The 27,385-nt window shown below is 39.6% G+C and overlaps 2 protein-coding genes across 4 annotated transcripts in view; both read right to left on the minus strand.

Annotated features, from left to right (window-relative positions):
- LOC147369759 (T-cell immunoglobulin and mucin domain-containing protein 4-like) overlaps positions 1-1,333 on the minus strand; it is a 63,347-nt gene extending 62,014 nt beyond the window's left edge. The window contains exon 1 of the mRNA XM_086412629.1: positions 1,012-1,333. The gene's annotated coding sequence lies outside the window, so the exon portion shown is untranslated. The remainder of the gene's footprint in view (positions 1-1,011) is intronic.
- Positions 1,334-5,047: 3,714 nt separating this feature from the next.
- The window catches only part of LOC147369760 (hepatitis A virus cellular receptor 1-like), a 41,765-nt gene continuing 19,427 nt past the window's right edge, over positions 5,048-27,385 (minus strand). For 2 of the 3 annotated variants that reach the window (XR_015167876.1, XR_015167875.1), the window contains 4 exons: positions 21,549-21,917; positions 18,495-18,584; positions 17,793-17,982; positions 10,858-11,053 (listed from right to left, as the gene is read on the minus strand). Coding sequence is in view for 1 of the 3 variants with exons in the window: in XM_086412631.1 (XP_086268757.1) it covers positions 7,430-7,532; positions 10,051-10,087; positions 10,945-11,053; positions 13,396-13,448; positions 15,976-15,978; positions 18,495-18,584; positions 21,549-21,917 (764 nt within the window). In the remaining 2 variants the exon portion in view is untranslated. Of the gene's footprint in view, positions 7,533-10,050; positions 10,088-10,857; positions 11,054-13,395; positions 13,449-15,975; positions 15,979-17,792; positions 17,983-18,494; positions 18,585-21,548; positions 21,918-27,385 lie in introns of those variants that run through there. The other variant, XM_086412631.1, reaches the window with a different exon arrangement.

A 27,385-nucleotide genomic window follows, 5' to 3' on the forward strand; every position in this document is an offset into this window, starting at 1 on the left:
CTCCCTTCTCTTCCTGCCTTCAATCTATCCCAGCGTCAGGGTCTTTTCCTATGAGTAGGCTCTTCATATCAGAGGCCAAACCTATTAGAATCATTATAATCCACCACCAATTGCTGTCAAGAATGTGAAGTAATAGGAGCTCTCATTCATTGTTCACAGGAAGAAAAAATGCTATTTTGCTATTTAGCGATTTTGGAAGACACTTTTGTAATTTCTCACAAAACTAAACACTTACCATACAGTCCATCAAACATGCTCATTAACCTGAACATGAATGTTTATAGCAGCTTTATTCATAGTGACCAAAATTGGAAGCCAACAAAATATCCTTCAATAGGTCAAAGAACAAACTGCAGTATATTTAAACTATAAAATATTATTCACAATAAAAAGAAATGTGCTATGAAGCCACAAAAAGAAACAAAGGAAACAGAAATGCATATTGCTAAGTGAAATAAGTCAATCTGAAAAGGCTTTATACTCTATAATTCCAACTACACAGAATCTTGGAAAGGTAAAACAACAGAGACAATTAAAAGGTCAGTAATTATCACAGGTTTGTGGTGAGGAACAAATGAATGGGTGGAGCCTAGAGGATTTTTAGGGCAGTAAAACTATTCTGCATGATATTGTAATGGTGGATACATGTAATGATACACTTGTCCAAACCCTGCATCTCACAAAGTGAACCCCAATGCAAACTATGGACTTCAGTTGATAGTGATGTGTCAATATTGGTTCATCAATTGTACCAAATGTACAAGGCTTGGGAGAGATGCAGATGGTGGGGAGACTATGTATTTTGGGGAGAGGAAGGCAGACATATGGGAACTCCCCAGACTTCCCGCTCAGTTTTGCTGTGACCTTGAAACTGCTGTAAAAAATAAAGTCTATTGAGAAATATGTGAATCATTCATCACCCAAGTGTTTTTAGGTTCCAGCAGGTGCAGAAACTGCCAGACAGAGCACTCCCCATCTCAGCAGTCGACAGCACAAAACACAGAAGGTTACCTTAGAGCACTTCCTCACAGGCCAAAGGGGACTTTCTTCTTTGCTTGTTTTTTACAACTAGTGGGAGAAAACATTTAGTTCTTCGGAGGCCCAGGGATGGTCAAAGGAGACAGCTGTGGGCCAGCTTCCTGAGAAGCCTTACAAAAGCATGGCAGCATCCAGACTTTTGATTCCACGGCTGCACCAGCATCAAGCCATTGCCAAGGAAGCCGCATGGAGGACACATCTGCTGTGGCAAAGTGTCCTGCCCTTTCCCTGCTTGATGGCTCGCCTGTCCTGGACCGGACCAGTGTTGATGCACTCCTGTTTAGTTTGTATCTTTCAGGCTTTTCTAGGGTGCTTGACACACACAATAAGAAAATATGCTGTCATCTCCCTTTTCCAGTCAACCTCAACTACACATTGAAATCATCTGGGGAGACTGAAAAGACTAATACAACCTGGGCCCCACCTGCTGAGATCCTAATTTGTTTGGTCAGGGCATGGCTTCCCAGGTGATTCTGATGTGCAATCAAGGTTGAAAATTACTAGTCTGAGTCCAGTGGAATTCACACAAACTCCTACACTCCAGTCAGTCATAAAGAGGGGTAGTTTCTAATTTTGAGACACACTTCCACTCTCATCCCAGCCCCAGCACACACAAGAAGGTTCTAGGGAACATTATTTCAGTCTATTCTATTCTATTCACTAATTGTCATGAATAAGTATTGTGTAAACTGGATGCTGGGAAACTACATACATTTCTCTCAAAAAGCTCAATATAAAAAGCATCATCAATCTGAACACCTCTCATGCACAGAACTAGGTTACAGGGTCACTACTTACGGTCACAGTTTGTAGAGACTCTATTTGACAGGTCTCTCTGCCTTGGCTCCAGCGCTCTATTGGGCAGAAGGAGGAGGAGGCCTCTCCGTAATACACCCCTATGTGCCACACAAGCTAGATGGGGTGCTGGCCTCCTGCAGAGGGACCTGAGCTAGGCACTGGCACCATGCCTGGCACATGGGAGGTGCTCCATATTATTCACAGAGAGACTAAAATGGGCTGCACAAAAGTGTTCGGAGGAGGGGATGCATTCTGTCTACAAGGATGAGGTGAGAAAGTGTGAAGAGGCTAAGGCTGAGATGAACCTTGAGGGATGGCATGTCTGTTGGAGAGACAGGTGACAAGTATCTCCCCAAGACATGCTGACCTACAGAGTGGAGAGTGGGTATGTGAGGCATGTCTATCTGCCAGAGCACCACATGGAGGGGCTGCATGAAGTGGACAAGGGAGAACCTGTGAGGGGCTTATGATGGAGTAGGGACTTGTACCCACTGGGGAGCAGTGGGAGGATTTTCAACTTCCATAGCACAATCAGATCCTGGTTCCTTCAATTACACTGGTGCCTGGGTGGAAAAAAATTTAGGGACTATTGGGATCACCCAAAACACCAACAGTTGCAAAGCTTCTTAGGTTCTTTGAGAAGTGCCAAGGGAAGTTTACAGTTAGATCCTTGGGAATTCTAGTGTTAGATTATTCCTCTTGCAGCCCCATGTCCACCCTGCTCACATTCTACACCAATGCTACTAAAAGCACTCTCTGAATTTTTCTCAGCTGTCACTACCTTTGCAGTAGGTGCCGCAATGACTTTGTCTTACTTCTTCAGATCATCTGATGTAATCAAGAATCAAAGAAGAAACAGTCTAGAGAAGCTTTGTATCCTAAGACTTCCTCCCTCAAAGCTGTCCACAACCAACTGCAAAAAGACTTTGATCAAACAGAGAACAAAGGATAAACTGTTATTCCTTCTAGAGAGTACTAGGAACCTAGAAGAAATAATTCTGCAAAGCTAGGCTATGAAAGCCAGATAGAAAATATGCTTCCCCCACATTGTTAGGGTGTTCCTAAATTTTAGGGACTCGGAGCAATTTCTTTTACCTTCTAAAATCCATCAGAATACCCACTCAGTCTAAATATAAAGGGTTCATATCCATTTCCTGAAATTTACGGTTCAAATAAAGTAGAAATAAAGGATTATGGCATGCTCTACTTCTGTATATTCTTTCATGAAATCTGAATGTTTTTGTAAAAATGTAAAATAATTTGTAGACACTTATATTCTGTGATTTAAACAAACAAAAAACAAATTCCTAGGTCTTATCTCTCTTATTGAATCAGAATCTCTAGGAGCAGAGACCAGGAATCTGTATATTAATGAGCTCCCAGTTGATCTAACTCACTGCCTCTCTGACTTCAGACATCTACCTAACTTTTGCCATACTCACATTGTCCATTTGCCTTTGTTCACTCAAGTTGTTTTAGGTTAACTTTAAAATTGTAGTCATCCTAAGTCATGTCCACCAAATCATAGTTTTGAAGCATTGTTTTCCAAAAATGCTTGTTAAAACACACAACTATTTTAAAAATCCATTTTGGACTAACTGAAGGTAGTACATGGTCCACTCCACTCATTCAAAGCTGTAAGTTTGGGAAGAGTGGGTTTAGCTGCTTCTGGGTTCCTGTGATCCAAACTTTGGCCTTCTTGTTTCAGGACCTACCTTCCTAGGCCTGGGTGCCCTCACACGGCTCTATGGAAAGCGCCTCACTGCCAGGACCCTACCCTGTCTTTCCACACGTACTCTCTCCCGTCACCCCAACCAAACTGGATTTTTATATCTGAACTTAGGACAGTATCACTAAAGCATGTTAATAAATGTTGAAATATAATTTGTAGGTTTAACCCATGACAGCAAAAATGCTTTGATTTTCAAGAATGGAATTCTCCTCATAAACATTCACACAGCTCTTTGCATCAGCCCCTGAAATAGCGCACACTTCTGCAGCTTCATTTCTTTTCAATCTTCCTCACTCACTCTGCCTCAGCCACACTGGAGCATACCTTACTTTCTTCCTCTTAATATACAAGCTCTTCCTACCTCAGGGCCTTTGCACTTGCTGGATTTCTTCCACATGTCTGCCACCTACACATTACTTGGGTTTCAACTCAAAATCCCTACTTTCTGAGAGGCAGCTCCTGACCAACCCAGTAAAGTTACACCAATTCCCCACATTCCCATGCCCTCCAGGGATCCTCTGTCATCAGTTTTTAACCAAGGGTGTTATTTCCTCTAAGGAGACATTGGTAATGTCTACAGACATTTGCAGTTGTCACTATGTGGGGGGGTTGGTGGGGGGGCACACAAATACCCTCTAGCAAATAGAGGCCAGGTATGTTGATAAGCACTCCTATAATGCTTGCACAGTGCCCTCCCACAGTGCATTATTTGGACCCAAATGCCGTGTTTGAGAAATTCAGCTCTGTCAGTGTGTTATGCTTTTTCCTTATCATCATCAGCACCAGAGCAGATGGTGTAGGGGTTTCCTTCCTATTGAATGGAGCTCCTTGGGAACTGGAGTTCAGGGTTGTTCCTTGCTCCACCTCAGCACCTAGAGGAGTGTCAGGCACCTTGACTCTCAAATCTGGCCTCATTTGCCCTTGTCCTGAGAGCCCACAGCAAGTTGAAGATGCCTGGACTCAGTAAATGGTGAGGATAAGAAAATATGTCACTTTAGAAAATGAAAACAAAAATGTGTTCAATTAATGAGTGTGCGTACAAATGAAATTTGTGATGAGGAGTCCCTCATGATTTCAAGGACTGACAAAATTATCTTCGCAGCCATCAGTGAAAGACTGATTCTTCTGCTTTTAAAGAAGAGCAAAATTTCCTAAGTTCAACTATATGGTTTTAATTATACCAGTATCTTAATGTCCCTAGACCAACAGGAGAAAATGGAATCTCAATGGTCTCAAAAAAAAAAAAAAAATTCAATACATTCTATTTGATCGGCACTTTTAAAGGAAAGAATTTAATGTTAACTTAATGTTAAATACCTCCTCTTCCTTCCCTCTAATCCATTCTCCCCCTCAGTTATTGACAAATTTTTCTATAGCATAAAATGATAGCCAAATTACCCCTATAAATTCTTCTAGAACAGAACTGTTATTCAGAAAAATAATAAAAGGGACCATATAATGAGAAACCTGTGAACGCAATACTACTGAAATTCTTTATTGAGCACTGAAGCTAGATCTCCTATCTATGAGAAACTCTATAAACAGAAACCCGTTGTATTTCTGAAATGATTTTCAGTTTCATTTTTTCACAAATATCATGTCATTGAAATTACCACTATACACCAATGTAAGTGTGGGAATAACTTTCATAGGTGCAAAAAGAAAAAATCAACACAACATTTTCAATCAACTACACTTCATTTAAAAATATATTATAAATAAAGCATAAAGAATGATCTACTCTAAAGTCATCCAATGTTCTTGGTGCAATTTGGGATTAGAGCTCAGGGCCTGTCTCTAATTCTGAGTACTCCTTGCTTTCTCCCATGCTCCATGTCTTGTTTCACAGAATGCTACTGGGTATGCCAGTAGTCACTCTGCTCAGGGGATTCCAACAAATTTTGGAAATGCTGGATTAAACAAAGTTAAGTAGATTTCCAGAACTTGTAATGTGCCATCACAAACTTTAGGAAGGATTTGGAGAAGATAGCACAAATCATAAATTCAAAGCCCCACAAGTAACAAAGTAGGTAACAAACATGAGGCTGCAGGCAAGGCAAGGGCTGAGGGATGTGGTGCCATCTAACAGGGCCCTGGCTGCGTAGAGATGTTGCCCAACGTTGTTAGAGCTTTCCTGACAAGTTACAAATCTGGGCTTTAATTCGACATCTCCATCTTTGTGCACATTGTCTTGAATTAAAAAAAACAAACATCATTGTTGGAACATAATTTTTAAAAACAGATCAGTGTGGTTCCATTTATGAAAATTGTATGCAATGTTTAGCCATCTTCATTGCCATGCATACATGTTGTTAAGTTACTTCAGTCATGTCTAACTCTTTGCAACCCTATGGACTCTAGCCCACCAGGCTCCTCTGTCCATGGGATTCTCCAGGCAAGAATACTGGAATTGATTGCCATGCCTTCCTCCAGAGTATGTTCCCAACCCAGGGATTGAACCCACATCTCTTATGTCTTCTGCATTGGCAGATAAGTTCTTTACCACTAGCACCACCTCTTCATTGCCCACATAACCTTTATTCAGAGGTCCTATTAATTTTCTACAACTTTGCAGAAGTTTAAAAAATGTTGCCTTCAAAAACAACCATCCAGCCCTCATGGACCACTTTGGTGTGAGCAGCTCTGAATACCACTACCCTTCCCCCCACCAAAAACAAAAACAAAAAACTCAAGAATGAGTTATTTCAGGTGAAGTGAAGTGAAATTAATTTCCAGCCTTCTTAGCTGTTCATGCAAAAATACTTCAAAGTGACTAAAACCAGCTTTACTTTTTGTCTTTGACTAACTTTTCTGGAAAAAAACAAAAATTTAATTGAGTTGTGAAAAAGATATAACACAGGAATTGATTATATATGGAAAAGACCCTTTATCTTTCCAATATAATTTTAAGAACTGAAGTGGTTTGAGGATGATTTAGCCTTTTGGTGGAAACTGGTAACATGATCAAAGAAGACTATTATATTTGCAAACTGGCTTTTCCAAAACAGAAAGCCTCTTTTGTTACTCCCTCCCTCTTTTCTTTTCTTTCCTTGTATTTATTTCTGCCTTGCCTCATTCTAAAAATTCTATCAGAGCTTACCAATTGTCTACATAAACACCTAGAACTGTAGCACCAATGCAGCAGAAACAGCATAAATCACACGGCAATTGATTTTCTTACCCTGGTGTCTCCATGGATCACTCACTACCCTACCTTCTTCTAACTGCAAAAATACCATTCTGGTCCCAGGGAAAGCACTTAACGCCTTCTATTTCCAGAGCCCTGAGAAACCGGATCTACCTATAATGGCAAAATCACATTCACTTCTATATTCCCAAGGGGTAAATAGAAACCTGTACACTCCCATGATTTGAAACCCTTGATGTCCTAAGGAATATAACATTTGGAGTCAATTTAAAAAAAATCATGAAATGCTTCCATGTTAAGTCCTTTAAGTACCAAATTAAATTTGCTGATTTTAAGTTGTGGTCAGCTCCTCTCCACAGCTTTCTTAACCAAGGTCCAAGTGTGTTTTCTGCCTCCCCAATGAGAATTCTTGATGGATAACAGGATTCATAGGGTCTAAAGAGAATGTACAATTCTAAAGTGTACCTTTCATGTTTTGCAGAGATTTCTGCAATGACCAGAATGACTGACTCAGTTTTAATACAAAAAATTAGGACTGTGTGATAGAGGTTGATTGTGCACAGATGATCTAGACCCACTCTACCCAATGTTCTTGACTCCGTGGAATGTCATCAGAAACTGACCAAAAATTTGTCCTGCTTCTTGAAGGATTCTGACATAGTGATATCTTGGCACTGTCTTCTACATAATGCCTTAGAATCTGGGCCCACGACTTAATGAGAGTCATCAATAATGTAGGCATTATCTTCTGCTTGGATAGGCTTCAGAGCTGCATGTTTCAAAGCTCCAATATCAGACTCTTTCAAGGGAATCACACTGTAGAAAGAATAACAAGATTAAGAGAGAAACACTTCTCGAGGATGAGGAGCACAGTCCTTTATGTTCAGGCAATACTGGGTATTTGCATTTCCTAGGGCATCATTCAGACAGCCTATGAAGTCAATAGAAGCTTCCAGATTTCATGAATATGAAGTTTTAGGAAAGTCTGTTTAATAAAGTGATAGAAGTTCTCAGCAGTCATTTCAAAATCTCAGACTTGTCTCCTTTAAGAGACTTATGTAACAGAAAACAAAAATTGAAAATGTAAGAAGACAAATACCAGACATCAAGATGAAGTACTAAGCCAGGATGCTCATTCACAAAGATGGCCAGGGAATGGTTTGGTTGGTGTTTTTCTGAATGGAGACTGTGACCCTTTAGAGAATGCTAAATTAAATCTATTTAGTGGTCTATATCCTATATTTAAGATAAATATATATCAGCATACAAAATATCCAAGCATACTGGATACAATAAAATACCATTGCTTCATCTAAGTGTGTACTAGATCATGCAGCCAAAATTCTTACTGTGTCTTAATGGTCAAAATTGGAAAGCTATGAGTTAGACGACTTTTATAGCTTATATGCTCACACATCAAGGGTACAAAAAGGTAATCTATGGGGCTTTGATACAGCTACTTTCTTAGAACTTGTACGCAGTCATTATTTTCATTACCTAAGCCTGCCCATAAATGATATGAAATGCACTGAATCTTCACTCAGCTCTGATCTTTAAACAGATTAGTCACATATATGTAGAAACAGTGTAGGTGTCTGTGGCTCAAAATAAGTCAATGTGATAAATTAATAGCTGCCCCCAAAATAACATGATGAGGAAACCCTCAGCTTTGTTTTGTTTTGTTTTGTTTGTAAGGTATTTTCTACAATAAATATTTTCTTTTCTAATTAGGGGATAAAAATTGAAAATTTTAAAAATCTAAACAGTGAAAGGACTAAAAGGATGCTATTTTCCATTCTTTTCTGCCTATAGGGAGTATTTATTTTTCTTCCATTTTTGAAAGCAGACAGTCAAAAACTTCTATAAGTCTGGGTTTTGGACTCTAGGAGACCTATACTGGAGCCTTTTAACTGCTGTGTGATGTGACTTTTGATATTACTCAACATCTCTAAACCTGTTTTCCAAACTGTAAACTAAGACTAATACTAGTGCCTGTCTCACAGGTTTATTGATGTGAAGGGCATGTCTGCAATAATAAAAATCAACATTTATGGAACAGTTGCAATGTGTTGGTCATTGTTCAAGGCATGTTCTGTGGACTGGCTCATGTGATTAACTTAGGTATAGGAAAGACTGTGCACAAACATGAAAGAGAACTAGGAATAATGAAAGAGAAACTAGGAATAATGGCTGGTGGCTTAAGAGGAATGGATTTTCTCAAAGAAAGACTTTGCCTAAAGCCCAAGCTGGACCAGATGAAGCAGGCTGTTTGGATTTGGAAGTAGGCGGAGAAGGCAGTGGCACCCCACTCCAGTACTCTTGCCTGGAAAATCCCATGGACAGAGGAGCCTGGTAGGCTGCAGTCCATGGGGTCGCGAAGAGTCCGACACGACTGAGCGACTTCACTTTCACTTCTCACTTTCATGCATTGGAGAAGGAAATGGCAACCCACTCCAGTGTTCTTGCCTGGAGAATCCCAGGGACAGGGGAGCCTGGTGGGCTGCCGTCTATGGGGTCGCACAGAGTCAGACACGACTGAAGCGTCTTAGCAGCAGCAGCAGTGGTTTCCCACCTTTACAGATGTTTGGGCAAATGACTACAGGGATGTATACAAAGAGGATTTAACTTTTTATTGGGCCATGGGGTAGATTTACACAACTGTAAAGTCAAATGGTTTTGAGGCCACACAACTAATGTAGTTGAGCACAGCAGGCTGGGTATGGAACAATAGGGGATGGTGAGACCTTGGAGAGCTGGAGGCACGTCCCAGCTTTGTGGGTCTTCAGCCTGGAGGTGTCCTCCTCCAGATCTTTGCAGAGCTGCCTTCTGCTCCCTTGGGGCTCATTCACATAGCCTACTGCCCTGCTCTGTATTCCCCATGGTATTTCTCTGGAAGTCCTGAAAGTGCCCTTCTTATTCATTTACATGTTTTCAGTCTGTTCTGCTCATCTCTTTGGAATATAATAGGGACTCAATAGACATGCAATAAACAAAGCAATGAATTAAATCAAATAACAAACCAAACAACCCACTCAAATGGACCATGAAACAAAATCTGCAGTTTAGTTCTCTTGCTCTAAAAGGTCTCGTTTCAGGTGCTGTTTCTGTACTGTTCTGGCACATTTGCAGAAAACACAGAGATGTATTCTCATCACATTACTGAAATCATTACTGGAAGGTTAGACAGCAATGGAGATTCTCTATATACTAGATTTTTCAGAATCCAGAGTATAAAATGGAGAACTCAGAAGGAAAAGAGGAGAGGGACAGAGACATTTTCCTTATTTTTAATAAGAATATCAAAAGGCATTGACGCAAAGTCTTTCAAACTTACCATAGTAGCTCCATCTTGTTACCCAGGCAAAGATATTCTAAACTGGATAAGAAATGAAGATAAAATTAAACATATAAGCTAAAGAGTTCATGAGATTTTTCTCCCCAATAAGTATATTATTACTGTTACTGCCTTAATATGAGAAAAATAGGTACAGATATCAGACACTGAAAAAATTAATTAAGAGGAAAGAATATTTTTAAAATGAAGGGGAAACAAATCAACCTGGGCTCTTCCCTAATAACTCCAGATAACTTTTCTTGAATCTCTAGAAGCCAAATAAACCCCTTAGTGGAAAGTATCTTATGATTATTAGGGTTAATGCATTCACCCACATGCCCTAGCTTACTTTAATATAATCACGTTTCACTGTAAAAAAATGGGAGGTTGTGTTTCTCCTGTAGATGACAGGTTTTACACACACACACACACTGGTGGAAGGACACCAGGAGGCCCTGGGTGGCTGCCTTGTGAAACCCTTTGTTCTCTTCTTAGCCCTGAAATCATGTATCCTCCCAATGGCTCATTTGGTTCCTCTGTTAAGTGCGTATTGTAAAACTCTCAGCAATTTCACTCCCTATAGGAACAAAAATTGGTTATTGAAGGAAGGGGAAAAGGAGGAGTGAACAAATCTTGTATATTACACTGGTTTGTTGATATCCAAATCCCAACTCTACCTAACCAATGTTTAATTCTCCATATTTAATTTCTCCCATGGAGAACTTAAGTATCATGTTTCTCTTCACTGGGAAGATAATTTTAAGATAAATAAAAATTAAAAAGAACAAGGTAAGAACCAAGGAAATTACGTGAAACCAAAATCATATGGAATATAGGGCTACAGGTTGTTTGGCTCAAGAATACTCCTGTGGGCACAGTCCTGAGGTGACTTACTTTTGTTAATCCAGAATACCACAAATATGAGCAATACTACCAAGACAGCAACAGAGATTCCAATGGAGACTCCCTTGTCAGTGCTCATCCATGGACCTTGTACCAGCCCCTAAAGAAGCATCAGCAGATCAAAAACAAAATAAAAAACAACAAAATAAAACCATATTATTAGAATTATGCATAGAACACACTTCCTAAAATAAATTACCCAGATATATTTATTAACATTTGGCTAGTTTGTTATCATGAGGGGTGAGACCAAATGATCTGAAGTTATAATCATATGGTGAAATTCTAAGACAATTTAAAATTCAAATACATTTGGGGTGGTGGAAATGTATATCTTGCTTGTGATGGTATTTATAAAGGTGTATACATTTGTCAAAACTCAAACTGTACATTTCAAATGAGCCTGTTTTATAATATGTAAATTACAAATACTTTTAAAAATGAATAAGGTATTTCTGTATATACTATTCTTATGATATTAAAACAAAAAATGTTTTTTCTCATGTAAGTTTGACACATTTTTTAGTTCTGATATTTATATATATATATATACACACACACACACACACACATTTGTTTGGCTGTACTGCACAATCTGTGGGATCTTAGTTCCTCAGCCAGGGATGGAACCTGTGAACCCCCGCATTGGAAGTGTGGAGTCTTACCCACTGGGCTTCCAGGGAAGTCCTTACATTATTTTAAAAGTTAGTTTTTCACTTATCAATTGACATTTTCTTTTCATGTCAGTAAGTACACTGCGGTGCCAACATTGTTAATGGCAATAAATGGGCATGTTTAATTGACTAATTAATCCCTATTATTGAGTATTAAGATTATTTGAAACATTTTTATGATTATGCATAGCAGCAAAGAACATCTTTTCTTATACATCTTCATGTATTTGTTCAATTCTCTCTTTAAAGTGGAGTTCAGGAGAATGATTTACTACTAGGACAAAATATATGCTCCTTGGTTTTCAGGATACCTGGGAGACACTGTGACATCTTCAGAGTCAAGACACAAAAAGCCCACGATTTTGCTACTGCCTATTGTGGACTTGCTTCTGTAATGATTCTACTTGTTGCTAAACATACCTGTCCTAAAGGTAAAAAAAAATCCCACCATTCAGAATATTTTTTTTTAATCCAGCATAAATCTAACTGTATAACAATATTACATTCATCTACACAGTGGCAGTTCTGCTATTTAATAGATATAAACAAATTCTACCCATATTCATCAGATCAATCAGTGCCCATAGCTGATTGGTGAGAGCGGCTAAAATCTTTCATGTCATTCCTGTATGGTAGTGTTATCATTGTCACTCAGGTATGCAACATAAAGCCATTTGATCTCACACTAAATAACTCCACTTTTTCTGAGCTTGACTTTCTCTTACAATGGCCATGTTGCACTCTCTCACCACTTGCAATCAGGATTACTCTCATACCTAAACTCTTTTTGTTTGTTGCTTCTAAGAGTTACTTGCACATAGTAAAAAGAAAAGTTTTTTAACAAAGTGAGACAAAAGAAAAGATTCTATTGATAAATTCTTCTAACTTACAGAGATCAGATTTTAATGAACATCATGAGACTACAGCTCCTTATATTTTTTCTCAAACTATGAATGAGAATATCCTACAGAATCACAAAGTTGTTCAAGACCTTAGGACCTTAAAAAGTCATCATATGGGGAGGATCAGGGCTTCATAAGTGGCTCATTAGTAAAGAATTCGCCTGCCAAGCAGAAGACATGGGTTTGATCTCTGGGTGTGGAAGATTCTCCAGAGAAGGAAATGGCAACCCACCCCAATATTCTGGCTTGGAAAATTTCATGGACAGAGGAGCCTGCAGGTTACCATCCATGGGGTTGCAAAGAATCGGACAAAACTTAGTGACTAAACACCAGCAACAAATGGGGAGGATTACATATACAAAGACTCAGCAGTGGCCTCAAAATTTCTCAATAGGAGGACAGTTGGGTTGGAAAAAGATATTAGGGGGCCTAAGTTTAAGCAAGCACACTTTGATTTCCGTAATAGTTTTGGTTGGGATGGCCCCCATTCCACCATGTCAATCCAAGGCATGCTATTTCTCTAATGATGATCAAAGTCTTTCTTGATATGTAATGTTAATTCACTATCTTTGAATTAATTCACTCTTTTTTTTTCTAATTTTATGGCCAGGAGACATTTTGTAGAGTGTTTGTGTGGAGTATAATATCACTTTTTGGATATTTCTAACAAAATAGTGCATCTACATAATTTTTTAAAATTAATGAAAACATCCCTATTTAAGAGTCAAATTCTTTTCTTCCTTTATTTTATGAATTAGAAATAATCAACTGTGAACAAGACTTATAATAATACTCTCTAATGTAACTTGTTTCCAAGGAAACATATAAGTGAATCAGGCTAATGAAGTAGGAAGGAGTATGCTTACAACTTGATAGCTACGCCAAAGGGGATCTGGAGACTCTGTCACAGTGTCATTCCCTCTGTTCCACAAGAAGGAAAATTTATTAGAATTATAAAAATACTGAATTTTCATTGCAAACACCAAATACATTCACATTGCTTTCTGGTAATGAATAAAAACTTGAATAATCATATGCCCAAATGCTGTAGGCACTGCAGGAGTTAAATCAAATAACTAACATTATTTAATTTAACCTGTAACCTACGCTTCTTAACCATTTTCATCACCCACCCTTCCAAAATGGACCCCCTTTTTTTTCTATCTGTGGAAACAAGTATATGTTCACAGAATGTTTACCTACAATTTTCAAGAAGTTATAGTGGCCCATTCTCAGAACTAGGTTAAAGATGACCACTTAAGGTAGGTAATCAGTTTTTTTTATAACAGCTATGAAACTGCCAGTGAGTGCTCAGAGGCCACTGCACACCAAACAGCAGAACTACCCTTTTCAAAACAGATGTTACATTGGCTTTACATTTAAAATGTGAGTGAAATGCATTAAGATATCCCAAACAGGTGGCATCCAACTCCTACATTATGTGCCAGTATGCCCAGATATTGATCCAAAACAGCTTTAGAAAATATGTTACATCAGCCCAAAAGCTAATGTAATATGAGGATACATGCAGAATTTCTAAGGATACTATATGGGCTTCCCTGATGGCTCAGATAGTAAAGAATCTGCCTGCAATGCAGGAGACCTGGATTCAACTCCCAGGTCAGGATAATCCCTGGGAGAAGGGAATGGCAACCCACTCCAGTATTCTTGCCTGGAGAATTCCACAGACACAGGAACCTGGTGGGACAGTCCATGGGGTCACAAACAGCTGGACACAACTGAGCAACTAACACATACAGACATACACACATACACAAGGATGCTATGTACCTGAAATCTTGATATAAAAGAATATTATGCTTTAAAGTTTTGAATGTTCAAATTTTAATAGTGTTTTGAAATATGCCTTTTGTTACACAGAACATATACTGTTGACCTTTCTAAGCAATCTATCTGACATATAGGTCAGACACAGGATTCTTTCTTTACTGAGTATCTATTATATACCAAGACCTTTATATTCTTATACCAATTTTCTTAATCCTATTTTACAGCTGAGGAAATAGTCCTGAAATGGTTCTAAGTTTCCAACTACAGAACAGGACAAGAGCTTCAGTTCATAACCTCTACACAAGTTACTTTCTCATCCAATGAAAACACTGAAGGTCTTAGAAAGTCCTTAACTACTGACAAAACTTTTGTCATGTCATTTTGCAATGGCAGTGAAAATGAATCCATCATATCCCCTCTAAAGTTTTACACTTTACATATTGTGTTTACATTTTAATTATTCTGACAGTACTTCTTGGAGAGCCAAAGACAATAGCTATAGTCTAGGCTTTGTGCATGACTTGTATTATAACCTTAGGTAAGTGTTTCAGGTATAGAATGGGTAATTTTGTAAAAGCAGCATGGACTTGAGCAAGATAAAACTTGACTTCAATGTTGACAATGTCCCTCAACAATGTGACCTTGATCAAGGTCCTTTGCATACACATAAATGTATATATTTATGTTTCTAGCTAAGGTAAGCATTAGAACTACAAGCTGTTGATAGCACCCATCTCATAAAGCAGTCGTATTAGATGATGCTTATAAGGTGCTTAACACCATGTTAGACAAATATCAGCTATTACTATTGTTATTATATAAAAATAGGAACAATGTGGGGAGAGACACCATGCAATGGACTTTCCAAACATCTTATTTTTCATTCCTCACAAACTTGCAGTGAGGAATGCAACATCTTGCCCATGGGTGCACAGCTAGTAACTAGCAGTTGAACTGAAGACTGTCTGTCTCCAAAACAGTACTAAACAGGCTCCTTAGTCTGGCAAAGGCAAGAAATAAATGTGCCCCAAAAGAATTAAATGAGATAATATATGACAGTTTTCTTTGCATTGTTCGTTTAAGAAGGCCTTCTTATCTCTCCTGGAACTCTATAATCAGTTGGATATATCTTTTCCTTTCAGTTGGGTATGTCTTCCCTTTCTCCATTTCATTCAAGAATGCGCATGATAAAGGACAGAAATGGTAAGGACCTGACAGAAGCATAAGAGATTAAAAAGAGTTGGCAAGAATGATGAATGATACAAAAGAAGAATGATACAAAAAGGTCTTAATGACTTGGATAACCCTTCCATACGCTAACAAGGTTATGTTCAAAATCCTTAAGCTAGGCTTCAGCAGTACATGAACTGAGAACTTCCAGACGTTCAAGCTAGGTTTAGAAAAGACAGAGGAACCAGAGATCAAATTGCCAACATTAGGTAGATCATGGATAAAACAAAGTAATTCCAGAAAAACATCTATTTCTGCTTCATTGACTATGCTAAGCTTTTGATTATGTTGTTATTGTTCAGTCACTAAGTCATATCTGACTCTTTGTGACCCCACGGACTGCAGCATGTCAGGCTTCCCTGTCCTTCACTATCTCCCAAAGTTTGCTCAAACGCATGTCCATTGAGTCAGTGATGTTCTCCAACCATCTCGCCCTCTGCTGTCTCCTTCTCATCTTGCCCTCAATCTTTCACAGCATCAGGGTCTTTTCCAGTGAATCAGCTTTTCACATCAGGTGGTGAAAGTATTGGAGCTTCAGCTTTAGCATCAGTCCTTCCAATGAATATTCAGGTTTGATTTCCTTTAGGATTGATTGGTTTGATCTTCTTGACTTATTTGATTGTATAGATCACAACAAATTGTGGAAAATTCTTAAAGAGACAGGAGTACTAGACTACCTTATCTGTCTCCTGAGAAATGTGTATGCTGGTCAAGAAGCAACAGTTAGAACTGGACAAGGAGTATGACAAGGCTACATATTGTCATCCTGCTTATTTAACTTGTGTGCAGAGTAAATCATGTAAACTGCCAGACTGGATGAATCACAAGCTGGAATCAAGATTGCCAGGGGAAATGCAACAACCTTGGATATGTAGATGATACCACTCTAATGGCAGAAAGTGAAAAGGAACTAAAGAACCTCTGGATAATGGTGAAGGAGGAGATTGAAAAGGTGGCTTGATATTCAACACTTGAAAAACTAAGCTCATAGCATACAGTTCCATTACCTCATGGCAAATAGAAGGGGAAAAAAGGGAAGTAATGACAGATTTTATTTTCTTGGGCTGCAAAATCACTGTGGATGGTCACTGCAGCCATGAAATTAAAAGATATTTGCTCCTTGGAAGAAAAGCTATGACCAACCTAGACAGCAGATTAAAAAGCAGAACATCTCTTTGATGACAAAGGTGAGTAGAGTCAAAGCTATGGTTTTTTTTCGGTAGTCATGTATGCATGTGACAATTGGACCATAAAACTAGCACTGAAGAATTGATGCTTTTGAACTGTGGTGCTGGAGAAGACTCTTGAGAGTCCCTTGGATTACAAGGAGGTCAAGCCAGACAATCCTAAAGGAAATCAATCTTGACTATTCATTGGAAGGACTAAAGCTCAAATACTTTGGCCACCTGATGTGAAGAGCCAGCTCACTGGAAAAGCCCCTGATGCTGATACTGAAGGCAAAAGGAAAAGCAGGTGATAAAGGATGAGATGGTTGGATGGCATCACTAACTCAATGAACATGAATTTGAGCAAACTCCAAGAGACAGTGAAGGGCAGGGAAGCCTGGCATGTTGCAGACTATGGGGCCACAAAGAATCAGACATGACGTAGCTAATGAAGAACCACAACAAGTGACAGTTTGCTGGTACGTCTGTCTGTCAAAAGGTGGGTGGCAGGCCATATGATGACCAAAATTCCTTCCATACTAAAATTCTTTGTTTTGTGAGGCTTTAACCCACTGAAGTTTGACTTGGGCATTGTGAGGATTTGGCTGGAGAACCTCAGAGACACTGCCAAGATGGCAGCAGTCACAGAAGTTGTGGGGACACAGCTGTTCCAATGTCTGATCCATTCTGAAAATCTCTACCTTGACCAGGTTTTAATGACATATTTTAGAGATTGATTCCCAGTGGAACTGGTCCCTCTGTGCATCCTACTGCAGGTCCATTTTCTATTAACCAGCTTCCAGGGATGATTGGCAAAAGGTAGGCCATACTGGGGGTCTGCTACAGATTGGCAGCTCCTGAGCATGATGAGTCATATGCACGAGGAGTCTTGAAAAGCCTGACCTTGTTTGAACGCATCACAGGCACAAGGACACATAAGCCAGTTCTGCATTGCAAAGGAGTTCAGCATGTGCCACATCCCCAAATTTACCACCACAGGTAGCAAGTTAGCTGGGAAAGATGACAGGATTCAGCATCACCTTTCGCCATCACAGGAAAGACAAGACAAATCTTACCTCTGAAAAGAATATGGATTTTCCAAAATTGGGGAGAGCAGGGAGACTTTTCTGGTGGCATAGCCCAATCCTAGTAGGGCATGACTCTTTGGTTCTCCTGTCCATGTTCTCAACCCATCTCAAAGTGTCCATGTGAAATGAAAGCTTAACAAGGCAGCGGGAGGGCCTTGTGGCTCTTTCTATGTAGTTTCTGGAGTTTAGGAGAAACATAAACAAGTGACTAGTCTGGTCTGGGCCGGGTTGATTTGGATTTAGGCTTTTTAAGGCTCTGTCCAGGGGATTAAACCTACTAATAAGTTTAAAGAAAAGGCTGGTTCATTTAATTTAGGGAAATGCAGATACACATGTGGATGTTCCCAAATCTTACAAGCTAGCTATGTGGCTCAGGTGTGCATATTTCTGGACATGCTAAGTGACAGTCATAGGTGCCACTCTATGTATCACTACCATTTAACTATGTTCCAATCTTTAGCTAATTTAATCCTTGAAAGAATTCTACATCAGTAAAATTCCATCCATTTTACAAAAGATAAACACAGATTCAAAGAGGGTAAGACATTTGTTTACGTTGTATAGCTAATTGGAGTAGCCTTTGTAGGTACTCAAGTCAGACCTGTGTTATTAATATGTGCTCTTAACAGTGTGCTAACATTTATCAAAATTTGAAAGCTCCCAGGCTTTCAGGAAAGAAAACAAAGTTACCTGTTGAGCAAGAGTATGATGGTGAGCAAGTTTTATTTGTTTCATATGGTGTGGTAGGCTTGGTTTCTGCAGCCTGCGTTGGAGAAGGTACTGAAATGATAAGAATGAAAGAATGTTGTTCAATTCGTGGAGGAAATTTTCCAACTCCAGAAAAAAATAGCAAACAAAACTAAAATTAGGAATTACCCTTTGACTCTTTCTTAGAGAAGTATTCAAGGATGGCCTTGAGACATTACCCTGCCATATATGTATTTCATTATCATGAATAAATATTACCTAGATAATGATCTGAAGCGCTTATCAATAGACAGAATCATTTCTTCTTTTATACTCTTAGTATCTTCTTAAAACCTATCAACAGAGCATCTTATATAGGACACTCAATTAAGTCTTTATTCATACCAAACTTTTATTCATACCAATGACATTTCAATTCTGTGGAGCATGGCTTTGGGGCTGGCACTAACCCACCTTGTTCACAAGAACCCCAATCTTGATTTCCTGACCTTATTCAAGTTCCTAATTACCCATCTACATCTTTCCAGGGAGATGTACACATTAACCAGCACAGAAAACATACTGAGATTATTCAATTTCTTGAAGTCACTTTATGGAGTCAGTACTGTCCACTGTCTGAGTCTTGGTAATAAGCCTCAAAGCAATGTTCCTGGTACTCTGGCTCCTTATGCAGTTGTGTTTTGATCACTCCTTTCATAAGACTGATTTCAGATGTTATCTGACTCATCTTCTATTTCTCACCAGAAAGCTTTACTGAGAATTCTCGGGGCTATGTTTCCTTTTTCCTTTCTTGAAGTCTCTCCTTTATTTTCTATCAAACATCTCATCTGACCTGCAGAGTTGACCAGTTGCCTCTTAATAAGATTTTTATATCCCCTCCTCTGAGAGCATCACAGAATTTTAGAGCAAGGCAGTGGTGCTGACTGAACAAGAGTTCCAAACCCAGGCTTTCCCTATTGCCTCTCATAGGTCTTCTTTCCACTTTCTCACCATGGACTTCACATTTCAACATTACCTCTTCTCTTGTTCTGAGCTATCTTTTGTTTTCTGTGAAAATTTTTGTTTTTATGGGAGTTTTTTGGTCATTGTTGTTGGTGGTGTATTTATTTTCTTTTTTCTTTTTTTTTGGTTTTGCTTTTGTCTAATGCTCAAATTTGTAGCAGGATATGGCTCTCTTTAGGAATTAAGAACAGGACAATAAAAGAAAATCAAAAGATCACAGTCTTCATTCAACTTAAATCTGTGCAGAAGACCTGTTGATCTTAACTTCTATCTGTAGTTATGGTCTTTGTGGGCATTTTTCTGTTCTCCTGTTCTCCTAGGACTTTACTTCCAAGCAGTTCAGGAGTACTCTAGGTGACTAGCATGGACAGGGGCACAGAGCACAGAGAGGGAATGAGTGTAAATACAAATGCCCCTGCTATAGATCTGTTCCAGTGCTAACATCCTTTCTGTATTGTAAAGTTCAACTCTAAACTCAAACTCACTAGGAAACAACAGGACATGTATAAGACTCAACTAATACTCCCCCAGGAGGTCACATGATCATATGCACCAACACTTTCCTTCTGAACTTCTGCTTTAAACCAAGGCCATAACTTACACATGTCCCTCAAAACAGGAGCTCTAATCCATCCACCTCAGCAGGCATAAACTATTAAGCTAAATCAATATTGAAAAAGTCAACAGTTGCTCTAGTGCATTTTTCTTGCAAACTTTTATGGCTGTAAAAATCCCACTTTCAACCTAAAGACCTCCTTCCAAATTCAACTTGAAGAAAATCCTTCAGATCCCTCCTCACTGAATACACACATGGATCAACAGGCGTGAAGGGAAATCAATGTTTTCCCTCAGACATTTTGGCTAAGAGTTTGTGATATTTCTGTTTCTCTTCAGTTCCAGAGCCACTTCAAAGTGCCGAAGGGTTGTGGAGGCTTTGAGAATCTCCACATAAAAGTTATCTTTTTAATCCTAAAGAGAGAAAGTTTGAACCCAAACATGTCCACAAAATGAGAAGTTATTTCCCCACCCATAATTCAAAAATATTCTCCATTTATATTAAACCTAAACTACTATCTAACAGAAATTTGAAGTATGAACACTGTAGCCCGAATTGGAAAAAAACAAATGTCTGCATTCTAAATTGCATAATACTTAAATCTGATATTTACTTTGTCATCAGTATAAATGGCATTCCTCTGATACATGAACAAAGGAGGTTAGAAGCAAAATGTGTAAGTCACTGACACCCTGAAAAAGCAGGGTAATTGTATGAAAGCTTTTCCAGTGAGGATGTCAGATCAGAACAAACTCATCTGAACAGAAACTCTATGTTCAGTATAGAATGCAGCAAAGGCCAGCATTCAAATTAATGGGCACAATCTAGACCCAACCATTTACTATTCCTATGAATGAACAGAAACAACAATGAACTCAGACTCCGTGCCTCAGTCCTCAGGAATATAAAGTAGGATTGACTCACACTGACAATGGGTAGGGTTGTCATAAAAATTAAGTGGCTTAATAGTTGTAAAGCAGTTAGCACGTTTCCTGACACAGGAAACAGAGTAAGCATTAACTTCACTGAAATCTTATCCTCATGTGTTGGGTTAGGCTTCAGAATGAATAAATGATCTCTATTCAGAGCTCCTTGAAAGTGCAGAATTTCATTCACCAGGCTCTGTTCTGGCATCCTTATTTTTCCCTCACAATTCTGTGTTCAAATGAGCCATTCTCCTTAGATGTCCAAGATCAGTGATCTGGTTTTTGTTTTGTTTTGTTTTTTTTTTTTTTTTGGTATTAATGAATTTCTTGAGAGTCTGATAAAAAGCCTTAGGTCTCCTTCACTCTGTAAATGCTTATAGATATAAAAGATGAATATAACAGGGGACAGGGGATTCACAGACTCTGTAGAGCTAGGTTTGGAGGCCTGTTAAGAATCCTTACTGTAGATTGTACATCTGACTTAACACAGTGCTTTGCATAGTCAATACCCTCTCCTTTAAAGCCTAAAGGATCAGAAGCACATCTGTTTACCTGGCTGGAAGTCCTCTGTGGGTGTTGCCATCGGAAGAGCAGAGGTAGAAGCCTTCGTTGTCATTGGAACAGTGGTGATCATCGTGATTGTTGAAGCAGTGGTGGCAGTTGTTACTGGAGTAGTACTGGTGGTCGTTTTTGGAATAGTGGTGGTTGCCGTTGGAGTACTGGTGACGGTGGTTGTTGAAGTAGTAGTTTTTGTCTGATTAGTTTCTGTCGTTGTTGGAGTGCTAGCCTCGGTTGTTTCTCTTCGAGGTGTAGCAGTCATGGTCACTTTTCTTTGAGTAGTAGTAGTGGTGGCTCCTGTTCTTTGAGTAGTGGTAGTGGTGGCAGTTGTTGGAGTAGTGGTTGTTGTTGTTGTAGTTGGAGCTAGAAATTAACATGAAAGCAAGGATTCAATAAGCTGCAGGTAACAAGAGCCATGTGCTGGGTCTGTTCAACAACATGACCAAGGAGACTGTCCCCAGGTAGAACTCTGTGTTTATTGCCCATGAACTCCAAATTCTCATCATTGGTCAGCTAGAATCTGTGACAAGCAGGGAGTGAAGACATGGTCACAGCAAGGAAACAGCTGCATTGAAAGGATGAAATTTCAGGAGGTGTTGAAAGGAAAACTGACATATGGGATTTGTATTGAAGCACTTTGTAAAGACTAGTCATGCATACCAAATCTATGTATCTTCAAAAACATCTGTGAGAAAGAGAAAATGTCTAGAACCTGAAACCATCTTTACCCTCTCAGTGGTGTACACCTAGGACCTAAACAGTAGTTCCCAAGAACCAAAATATTTACCAGATAAACAGCATTCAGTTTGATCAGTCCTAGGGGTACTTTCCCAACAGAAAGTGAAAATGAAGTCGCTCAGTCGTGTCCTACTCTTTGTGACCCCATGGACACCAGGCTCCTCGGTCCATGCTGGAGTGGGTTGCCATTTCCTTCTCCAGGGAACTTCCCGACCCAGGGATCGAACCTGGGTCTCCCACATTGTAGACAGATGCTTTACTATCTGAACCACCAGGGAAGTCACAGAACTACATCTTAAACACAGATTAGTTTAAACCATTAACATATACTCAATAACACAAATGCATTTTGAATCTGGTTAGAAGAGAGACTGGATGCTTTAAAGTTCCTTTCTACCTAAGAGATAATAACAACAGGTAATAACTTTGACTCTTTCCAGAGTCTGAAATGGTATAGGATTCCAAATCTCTTACTGAAGTCCTCAGAGTTACCCAGAGAAAGAATTGGAACTAAAATTAAAACAAAACACAGTGCCTGACACAAAAGCAGAAATTGTAGGGTTGAATAAAAAATAAGTACTTTTTTTTCTCACCAAGCATTTTTTTGCACAAAAGTATTCTTAAATTTCAACTCTACTAACTATGAATTGGAACCTCAAGTCACTTAAATAGGGGGAAATTGGTGTGAAAACTGTTCTGAGGGATTCGAGTCAACTTAATTTGGATACTAGTTAATTTTTGCCTTAAAAAAGAAAAACTGTTTTTCAACAGGTATTTGTGAGTTCTATTATGTATAAGGCATCAGTAAATTTTAGGCTTTGGGGGGTCCTGAGATCTTGGTGGTAATTGCTCTAATCTGTCAGTGTGAAAACAACTGTAGACACAATGTAAACAAATGGATGTGGCTATGTTCCAATAAAACTTTATTTATAAAGCTGTTGGTAAGCCTGTTTTATAATCTGACCTGGCCCTGGAGCTACAGTTTGCTGACTCTGGTCTAACAGTGTAGTCAGAGGTTTTGACAAAGAGAGCAATGTCAATCCCCTCTGTTCAGTCTGAAATCAAATCTAGACAAAAAAAAGGAAGTAAGCAAAAAATCCGATAAAGGACTGTAACAAGGAGGAAACTGAATTGGCTTGTTTAACTGTCTGTCTTCCTTGGTTGTAAATATTTCCTGAGGAAGAAGCTAGGAAGCTAAGGGTAGAAGAAGATGCTGAGGAAGAGCCCTAACAGAAGGTTGGAAAGTAAGCTCATTCTGTGAAAAGTACAGAAAATTTAAGCAAAGAATTGAATTGGAGGTGGAATCACTTTGGCTCAGTTATGGACCAGTTTCCTGCTGTACAGGGCAGTGACTTTAAATATTCATCTATTAAACACGATAAAAGTCCCCTACTAATTTTTTTCTGTATCGTTGAAAAAATATTCAGCCAGACCAATCATACGATTTTACAACTCTAAAAAAAAATCTCTTCTCCACATGCAACCTCCTTACCTATGTCTCTCAGTTCAGTTCAGTTCAGTCACTCAGTCATGTCCGACTCTTTGCCACCCCATGAATTGCAGCACGCCAGACCTCCCTGTCCATCACCAACTCCCGGAGTTCACTCAGACTCACGTCCATCGAGTCAGTGATGCCATCCAGCCATCTCATCCTCTGTTGTCCCCTTCTCCTCCTGTCCCCAATCCCTCCCAGCATCAGTCTTTTCCAATGAGTCAACTCTTCGCATGAGGTGGCCAAAGTACTGGAGTTTCAGCTTTAGCATCATTCCTTCCAAAGAAATCCCAGGGCTGATCTCCTTCAGAATGGACTGGTTGGATCTCCTTGCAGTCCAAGGGACTCTCAAGAGTCTTCTCCAGCACCACAGTTCAAAACCTATGTCTCTAGCATCAGCCTATTTTCCTTAAATTACTTCCTAGATGTACTTTCCTCAGAGTCAGCTATTTGCTGTATCAAAGTTGACCTTATTTTACTTTCCTTCAAGGACACAAGCCAAGTACAAAAGATGGAAGGTTGTAATGTAATATCAAGCTCCTTTAAATTAAACAAGAGACATAGCTCAAGAAGGCCAGGGGCATTGGGTTCTGTTGTCAATGGAAGACCCTAGTGGGAGAACATTTATTAGGAAAGAGCACCAGAAACTAGGAAATCCTGAAGAACTTGATCCTTTCATCAAACAGTAAGGAAAATTAGAATATCTACCTCAAGATGGAAAAATGTAAACTTCCCAGTTTTTTGAATTTCATGAAATTTTTAAAAGCCACAGGTCAACAGCTATTGCGATGCAAATGTTTTCATAGAGCGATAAGGCTATTTTAAATTTAAAACTAGCAATTTAATGATCAGGGGTGAAACATGTTTCAAAAAATCCAAGACAGAGCAGAGGGAAGGGGTGAAACTATATAGGCTCATATATTGTGGCTCAGCTGGTAAAGAATCCACCTGCAATATGGGAAACCTGGGTTTGATCCCTTGGTTGGGAAGATCCCCTGGAGAAGGGAAAGTCTACCCACTCAAGTAGAGTGGAGGCTGTGTGGTGCTGGAGCAACTTTGAGGAGATACCCCACTTCCAAGGGCAGAGAAGTCCATCAAGATGGTAGGTGCTGGAGCAGCGGCTGCGCGGCACTGGAGTGACTTTGAGGAGATACCCCATGTTCAAGGGCAAAGGATAAGCCTGAGCAAGATGGTAGGAGGGGTGAAATCTCTTTTAGAATCAAACCCCATACCCACCAGGGACACTCAGAGGGCTCAAACAAACCTTGTGTGCACCAGGACCCAGAGACCCCACAGAGACAGAGACAAAACTGTGTTTGAGTATCTCCTGTAGAGGTATGGGTCAGCAGTGGGCTGCCGCAGGGGCAGGGACTCTGGGGGCAGCAGACCTGGGTTTGGCATAAGCCGTCTTGGAGGAGGTCGCCATTAACCCCACCATAGAGCTGCCAGACTTACACAGGACTGGGAAATAGACTCTTGTTTTGAGGGCTCAAACAGAACCTTGTGCACACCAGGACCCAGGAGAAAGGAGCAGTGACCCACAAGAGACTGACCCAGACTTGCCAGTGAGTATCCAGGAGTCTCCAGGAGAGGCGTGGGTTGGTGGTGGCCTGCTGCAGGGCTGGGGGCACTGAGTATAGCAGTGTATGCAAGGGACCTTTTGAAGGAGGTCACCCTTATCTTCATTACCTCCACCGTAGTTTGCCCCAGGTAATTAACAGAGATGGAACACAGCCAACAACATCAACAGAAAATTGGATTAAGGATTTACTGAACATGGCCCCACCCATCAGAACAAGACCCAGTTTTGCCTCAGTCAGTCTTTCCCATCAGGAAGCTTCCATAAGCCTCTTATCCTTCTCCATCAGAGGGCAGACAAACTGGAAACCACAATCACAGAAAACTAACCAATCTGATCACATGAACCACAACCTTGTCTAATTCAATGAAACTATGAGCCATGCCATGTAGGGCCACCCAAGACAGACAGGTCATGGTGGAGAGTTCTGACAAAACGTGGTCCAGTGGAGAAGGGGATGGCAAACCACTTCAATATTCTTACCATGAGAACCCCATGAACAAAATGAAAAGGCAAAAAGATAGGACACTGAAAGAAGAACTCCCGAGGTCAATAGGTGCCCAGTATGCTACTGGAGAAAGTGGAGAAATAACTCCAGAAAGAATGAAGAGATGGAGCCAAAGCAAAAACAACATCCAGATGTGGATGTGACTGGTGATGGAAGTAAAGTATGATTCTGTAAAGAGCAATATTGCGTAGGAACCTGGAATGATAGGTCCATGAATGAGGGCAAATTGGAAGTGGTCAAACAGGAGATGGCACAAGTGAACATCAACACTTTAGGAATCAGCAAACTGAAATGGACTGGAATGGGTGAATTTAACTCAGATGACCATTATATCTACTACTGCGGGCAGGAATCCCTTAGAAGAAATGGAGTACCCATCATAGTCAACAACAGAGTCCAAAATGCAGTACTTGGATGCAATCTCAAAAACAACAGAATGATCTCTGTTAATTTCCAAGGCAAACCATTCAATACCACGGTAATCCAAGTCTATGCCCTGACCAGTAATGCTGAAGAAGCTGAAGCTGAACGGTTCTATGAATACTGACAAGACCTTCTAGAACTAACACCCCCAAAAGATGTCCTTTTCATTATAGGGGATTGGAATGCAAAAGTAGGAAGTCAAGAAATACCTGGAGTAACAGGCAAATTTGGCCTTGGAGTACAGAATAAAGCAGGGCAAAGGCTAATTGAGTTTTGCGAAGAGAACACACTGATCATAGCAAACACCCTCTTCCAACAACACTCTACACATGGACATCACCAGACGGTCAATACTGAAATCAGATTGATTATATTCTTTGCAGCCAAAAATGGAGAAGCTCTATACAGTCAGCAAAAACAAGACTGGGAGCTGACTGTAGCTCAGATCATGAACTCCTTAGTGCCAAATTCAGACTTAAATTGAAGAAAGTAAGGAAAACCACTAGACCATTCAGGTATGACCTAAATCAAATCCCTTATGATTATACAGTGGCAGTGAGAAATAGATTCAAGGGATTAGATCTGATAGACAGAGTGCCTGAAGAACTATGGATGGAAGTTTGTAACATTATACAGGAGGCAGGGATCAAGACATCCCCAAGGGAAAAAAAAAATCAAAAAGGCAAAATGGTTGTCTGAGGAGACCTTACAAATAGCTGAGAAAAGAAGAGAAGCAAAAAGCAAAGGAGTAATGGAAAGATATACCCACTTGGATGCAGAATTCCAAAGAATAGCAAAGAGAGATAAGAAAGCCTTCCTCAGCGATCAATGCAAAGAAATAGAGGCAAACAATAGAATGTGAAAGACTAGAGATCCCTTCAAGAAAAGTAGAGATACCAAGGGAACATTTCATGCAAAGATGAGCATAATAAAGGACAGAAATGGTATGGACCTAACAGAAGCAGAAGATATTAAGAAGAGGTGGCAAGAAAACACAGAACTATATGAAAAAGATATTCACGACTCAGATAATCAGGATGGTATGATCACTCACCTAGAGCTAGACATCCTGGAATGTGAAGTCAAGTGAG

The sequence above is a fragment of the Bos grunniens genome, chromosome 7 (assembly GCF_055505025.1).
Source record: "Bos grunniens cultivar Pamir isolate PY7600 chromosome 7, Bosgru_T2T1.0, whole genome shotgun sequence".
NCBI lineage: Eukaryota > Metazoa > Chordata > Mammalia > Artiodactyla > Bovidae > Bos > Bos grunniens.